The 6,721-nt window shown below is 50.4% G+C and overlaps 1 protein-coding gene across 1 annotated transcript in view; it reads left to right on the top strand.

The window, feature by feature from the left end:
- The first annotated feature begins 2,790 nt into the window (after positions 1-2,790).
- The window catches only part of Bcat1 (branched chain amino acid transaminase 1), a 75,403-nt gene continuing 71,472 nt past the window's right edge, over positions 2,791-6,721 (top strand). Inside the window, exon 1 of the mRNA XM_005364586.2 lies at positions 2,791-2,987. Within this exon, the coding sequence (XP_005364643.1) occupies positions 2,982-2,987 (6 nt within the window). The 5' untranslated portion in view covers positions 2,791-2,981. The remainder of the gene's footprint in view (positions 2,988-6,721) is intronic.

The following is a 6,721-nucleotide window of genomic DNA, read 5'->3' as shown; positions in this document are numbered from 1 at the left end:
CTTCACAGCAGGAGAGCAGCACTAAGAGGCTGTCCTTGTGTTTTGAGATAAGGTCTCGCATAAGTCCAGAGCGCCCCCATTAGGACCGGCTGACTGGCTAGTGAGCCTCAAGGGTTTGCCTGACTCCACTTCCCACCTCTGGGATTATGAGCGTGTACGAGGGCAGTTTTCTCTGTGTTCTGGGGACTAAATCCAGGACCTAGCGCTTGTATGGCAAGCAGTTTATCCACCATGCTATCTCCCTCGATCCCCTCCCTGCTGTGAATTCACCGCTTGCTTTCTTCTCAAGCCCCCCAAATGCAGGCAGTGTTCTCCCCGCCCACATCTAGGCTCTGCCGTCTATCCACACAGCCTCTACACTGATAAACTCCGAAAGCGGCACTAGATCCCAGGCTCATCGCAATCACCTAAGTTCAGTGGCTTCAGATCCAAGCACAGCCCCAGAAGGCTGGTGTCTGAGGACATCCTTGGAGATCAACACAAGAGTGTTAACTTGAGTCATCATTAAGATAGGCCGAGCAAGCAGGCTGAGCCCACAGTAGGATAACAGTCTTAAGTGGCTTCAAGATGTATTATTAACTCTGGCTAATATTAACTTTGAGGTCCAGCAAAGGTTCCCAGCCACTCAGAATGTCAGAGATATTTTCATAATGTTCTATCACCACAGACATCCTGCTGACACTGGCATCCACCCAGTGGCGCTCCAAACGTTAATTGGTTAATATCTTCACAGGCTGCACTTAAAGGGGGGAGGGGAATCCGAGCCCCCTCCACTAGCTTACAACTGTGTCTTCTTATTACCCCCTCCGAGGGGCTCAGGAGGTCATCTTCTGTTCCCATTGCCCCAGTTGACTCGCTGGGTTTAATCTCTGCTTTTAGCCTCCCTTGCCAATCCCCCACCCCACTCCCACTCCCGTCCACCCTGACCAGCTGGAAGTCTTCCTAGACTTCTCTCTAATCTGATTTTTCTCTGCTTTTCAGAAGCATATACTTTGCTGGCCACGGTGGTGCAGGGTTGTGGTCCCAGAACTTGGGAGGCAGAGGCGGAGGGAGGTTCCCTCTTCTCGGTGACTCTGGAGTGTGTCAAATTGACAATAAGAACTACCCAGGACGCATTCTTTCTTGAATGTGCCCTGGGGAGAAGAAATTGTGAAGAACAAATAACTAAAGATTGGAGCTGTAGTAAAGGAATTGGGAGGAGGTTCAAAGGTGAGAGTCGCTGGGGTCCATACAGGTAGAGCAGCTTCTGTGTTTGCAGAGTGTGTAGCAATCTGCCCTGCAAACCCACCTCATTGGTAGCACGGCATGGTGAACGAGGGTCCCTGATTCTAATCTTAATTCTCATATCACGGCACATAGTAAATATATCTATATATCCATATCCATATATATATGGGGTTACAGAGTAAAGACGGGGCTGCAGCAGAGTCCAAGAGGCTTCAGGCTGCTGAAGGAGCATTGATAAGATAGCAAATCAGACCAGTGCCTGGCAGGGCTGATACATTTTGAAACCTGGTTCCCTTGAAATGATTTTATTATGCTTGTGTGCCCTTGATGTGATTTTAGTATCTTTGTGTGCCCTCCCCATCTCGATCTGCCCTGATAAACTCATAGTCTATTTTCTTCTCCAGGAACAAGCTTTGTATCAGTCATGCTGGATGGGTGACCTCCGAGAGATGGGGCCCTTTCTCTGGGTCTACCCAGTGCAATCTCCTTCTCCTCCCCTAGAATGGAATCAAAGGCGCTTAGGAAAGTTGTCTCCCAGGGAAATGTACCACCTGGAAAACCCCACTCGTTATACAATGTGGAGTAACCCATGTATTTCTACATTCATCAGTCGATCACCTACTGCTGCTTGAGTTAAAGCCACGCCTAGACTTACAGCCACATGAAGGGAAGAACCTTTTACTGCTGTGCTGCATACAAAGACAACAGTGCATTTGCCAGACAGATAATTCAGCCATGCGCTCACCTGGTCACCAGTTCCATTCCAGGCACCGGAAAAGAAAAAAGAAAAAAAAATTTTATTTATTTATTTCCTTGTTTGTTTTATAAAGAACACAGGCAAACACACAGTCCCAGACAAGGCTGATCCCTTTCCAGGGAGTTAGGAATGAAAAGTTCACAGCAAAGATGTCTGCTTTAGATTTACTGAACATAAAGTTTGCCATATCCTTAGAGGGAGGTAACTCCCCTCAACAAAAACACCCTTGAGTAGTCAGTCAGCTGGAGCCTAACCTGAGGCTCCACACAGAAATCCAGCCAAAATGTGCGCGCGCGCGTGTGTGTGCTTGCGTGTGTGTGTGTGTGTGTGTGTGTGTGTGTGTGTGTGTGTAGGGCAGGGAAGTGACCAGAAAAGTGTGTGCATCAGAGGACAAACTAAGAAAGTGAGCTACCCAACCTGAGAGCCCATCCCAGGGCTCAGATGGCGGAAGGAGAGAACCCACTCCTGCTGGTTCTCCTCCACAGTGCGTGCCCAACCCTACACAAAATTCATTACATTTATTTAAATGTGATTTTAAAAAGAAGTAGAGGAATTGGTCATTTGAAAGTAGCCTGAGGGTGGAGAAAACACGATAGACAAGACCCACAACCCTGGAAAAATCCAACCTATTCCTTACTATCCCAAAAATACATCTTAAAACTTCCACGCTCGGAGGCCAGACCCTGGTGCCCTGTGTGACTGGGGAGGGGGAAGCGGATAGCCAGGGTTTCTCAGCAAGGAGCAGGGAGGAAATGGATCAAAGGTGCTGTCAGATCCGCCCGTCTTCCCCCTCCTGCAACACAAATACGTGCTTGCTCATCCCCGGTCCTCCACCCCGGCTGCCTCTGCCTGCAGGGCCAGTCGCTGATGCAATCCGCAGCAGAGCGCGCCCAGCTCTCCATCTTCCGTGCTCCGAGACCCTGAGCGCCACGTGTCGCCGCGCTGCAGCGGGAGGAGACGCAGACCAGGAGCTGGAGGCACCACACGGCCACGAGCAATGAAGGTAAGTGTTTGACTGACGTTCCTGCTAGAATGCAGCCCCCTACCCCCCACCCACACTCGGGGACATCGCGGACATAGAGAGGAGGATGGAAGGACAAGCTTGCTTTGTTCCCCTTCCTCGGCCACCAGGCGTGGGGACCTGGACTCGTTTCTGCCCGCAGATGCTTCCTCTCCGGTTCGTGCCTGGGGTCTGTGGGTACGGTACCCAGCTTCAGAGGATGCCACAGCGCCTGTCCCACATGCTCCCAAGGCGGGAAGAAAAACCGTGCTTTTGCGTTTGAGCTGCCGCCCAGAGATGGGGTTTGGGCTGGATGCTCTGGGGTGCTCTCCTGGTGGGTGTAATGGAAGTGGGAGGAGCACCCTCTTAGCTTGAGGGCAGCTCATCTTTTCGGTTCCAGATTCCACGAGGGAGTTACAGATCACTTGAGCTTCAGGGCAGCCCGAAGGACTGGGGCGTCCCGCGTTGTATTCTAACGCTAATGGGAGGTAGCTATCCTAGTCATCAGCCAGAGGCGTTTAAGGCTGTTTTCCAGGGCTCTGACTCTAGGAAAAGCTGCGGGATCTGAAAGTATCATTTTCTAAGGGAAATGATACTCAGTTGGTTGTGCTGTTTTCTAGCTTCCGGGAAGGAAGATTCCAGCTGTAAAATGTGGGCTTTTGAGAGCAGCGGCGCGCGGCCACGTTGGAAGAGGGCGTTAGAGACGCAGACTGCTCAAGCCTCACTGGGCGGCATCCCCGCTTCTCCATTCATACCGTGGCTTCCCTTGCCTCCAGCCCTGACAGACGCGGGTGATGGGTAGTTTGTTTTTTCTTATTTGGCATCTCTACCTTATTTCACTAAATCCCATGCATTTACTATTTTTATAGACGTGCGTTTAATGTATCCACTATCTCTCTTAGTCAGTAGCTCATTCTGTATACATCTACCTTAAAATATAAGTTCCCAAACTCCACGGGTGGGCAGTTTGTGTATAGAGAAGAGCTTACACGCTGAAGGTCACAAGCCCACTGAGAAGAGGGGCTTACATTTCCCAGCTGTGGCCCTCAATGCTGTGTACTAACAAAGGGGGCCTAGCCTAAGATGGTACTGCCTTGTCGGGAAGTGGGGGAGGGGAGAGCGCGTCTCAACTTAATCTGCTTTCTGAGCCCTCGAGACAAGATGGAGAGCTTAAAAAATTGTCTCTCTGAAGCAGGCTTGGAGGTAGTCCCCGTGCTTGTGGGGTGGAGAGAGAAGAATCCGGAATTCAAGGTCATCCGTGGTTAAAAAGCAGCAACCCTGAGCTACAGGAGATCAAACCTGGGCTATAGGAGACCATCGAAAACAGAGAAAAAAGTCTCTGTGTGAGAACTGGTCTCGGCTCATTAAATTCTGAAGTTTATATATTTGGAAGGGGTTGGAACCCTTTGGACGTCAGTGAAAAACAGCCCTGTGGTCCTAGCTGGTATGGCTTCCCGGAGTACCTGTGACTCACTGGTTGTTTTCCTAACTGTAGGTTTTATTGTTTCTCATGTGTGTCCACGAGAGAACTGCCTGGAAGCTGTTTCCAACTAGAGGAAGTTAGGACTATCCAGACCTTACTTCAGTGCATAAGTGAGGAAGCTGCCCGGCCTTCAGGTTATGTCTTTTGGGGTTTCAGGATTCAGGCTCCACAGAGAGCCTTTATGGAGGTGTCATGGGATGCCTGGCTAAAGAGTTCCCACTATTCCTCCAAAGTCTGCTAACCATATTCATAAAAAAAAAAAAGATTTATTTTTATGCGTATGGGTGTTTTGGTGTATCTGTGCAGCACACACATGCCAGAAGGGGGCCATCAGATCCCTCTGGAACCCCAGTTCTGAATCACCATATAGATTCTGGGAATCGAACCCAGGTCTTCAGTGTTCTTCATCACGAATCTCTCCGGGCCCGAGAGGGCAGCATGCGAGAGTCTGTTCTCTCCGCCCTCTGTGGGGGTCACCAGGCCAGATCTAAAGAGATGGGACTTGGTAGCCAGCGTCTTTGCTCATGGGCCCGGTTCACTGACCCCACTGCCTTTTGTGTGTATGTGTTTGATGTGTGTTGGTGTCTGCATGTTTATGTGTAAGTGCAGGCCTACACATGCTACCATGCATGTGTGGAGGTCAGAGGGCAACCGCTGGAGCTCCTTGCCCTTCCTTGTTTGAGACAGTCTTTGTTGCGAGCCATGAGTATGCCAGGGAAGCTGGCCTGCAAGCTCCGAGGAAGTGTACTTCTGCCTCGCTTGACATTGCTGATCTCTGGGGATTTGAACTCAGGTCCTCAAGGCTATGTCTTACTCACTGAGCCAGCCACCTCTACAATCCCTTTAAATATGTAACGGCTCCAGGGGCTGTTCAGCACATGCTAGGGGCATGCCTGTGGGACCTGTATGTTAGACATCATCGTCCCAGCGGACACAACTTTCCCAGCAAGCATGGGAGAATCGAGCCGACCCACTCAGTTCTCGGCTGTATCTGTGGGCAGCCTTGGCAATGGCACTTTATATCTCAAAAAGCTGCTCAAAGTGTTTAATACAGCGAATAACAACATCCCTCCTGCTGGGTCTCCAAAGCATAGCTGGTAGGAAAGTGCTTCTTCTGTCTAGCCCCAAGAAACTGGTGCTGTTTAAATCAACAGAGACACATGTGAGGACCGTGGCCCAACGTGAAGACTCATTTCTGGGTTGGAGAGATGGCTAGGTGGCTAAGAGCGCTTGCCGTTCTCACCAAGCCCCGAAGTTTGGCTCCCTCCTTTCTCCTTATGTAGCTCACAACCACCCGTACCCCCCAGTTCCAGGGAGTCTGCTGCCCTCTGGCCTCCAGGAGCTAGCGAGCTGAAGTCCACGCTCAGACGCGCAGAAAATAAACCCAAAGTTAGGGCTCAGGGTGTACTGGTCCACAGGTGTGACTCCCCGTGTCGTGTGAATGTGACATCAAGGCAGAGCTCTGGCCACCAGTCAGGCGCCAGCGTCCATTTCATCACTGCCCTAAGTCATTCTTTGGACTCAGTCACTGAATTACATTGCTTCTGGAATTGAATGTTCATGTCCTTAAAGTAGCTTAGAAATTAGACCATCTCACCTGCAATAGCAAGGTGTGTCTCACAGGCATTCTTCATCAGATAGGCCTCGACTTTCGGGCCCAGAGCAACGTTTGTCTAGTGTTCAGTGGTTAGTGGGAAAGGTGTGTGTGTGTGTGTGTGTGTGTGTGTGTGTGTTTTCAGAGACAGGGTTTCTGTAGGAGCCAGGGCAGTTTGCTGCACACCTGCCAAGACAAGTTCGATAGACCAACAGGAAGGTTAGGCCTGAGTCTCAGTTTACCCTAAGGCAATACCTGGTTCCAAGAAAGACCACACGCTGGGACCACCCATGTTCCACCCAGGAACAAACCATCCAAAGGAAATTCCTAACTTTCCAACTATTATAAATAGGATCACTTCACTTGTAGTCCGGCATGCACCCATCCCCTTTTGTCCAGGGCACCCCTAGACAAATGTCAGCATATCAGGGATCCTGAACCTTAAAAATCCCTCTGCTATTATAAAACCCCACCCTAAACGTGCTCAGGGCTCTTTGATTGTGCCAATATGTCGGGCACATGGAGAGTCCGAGTTTGCAAACTTGTGTAAGAATAAAGACTCTTAGCCGGGCGGTGGTGGCGCACGCCTTTAATCCCAGCACTCGGGAGGCAGAGGCAGGTGGATCTCTGTGAGTTCGAGACCAGCCTGGTCTACAGAGC

This window comes from Microtus ochrogaster, assembly GCF_000317375.1.
Source record: "Microtus ochrogaster isolate Prairie Vole_2 chromosome 14 unlocalized genomic scaffold, MicOch1.0 chr14_random_2, whole genome shotgun sequence".
NCBI lineage: Eukaryota > Metazoa > Chordata > Mammalia > Rodentia > Cricetidae > Microtus > Microtus ochrogaster.
The sequence above is the reverse complement of the archived record's forward strand: the minus strand, read 5'-3'. Positions and strand labels throughout refer to the sequence as shown.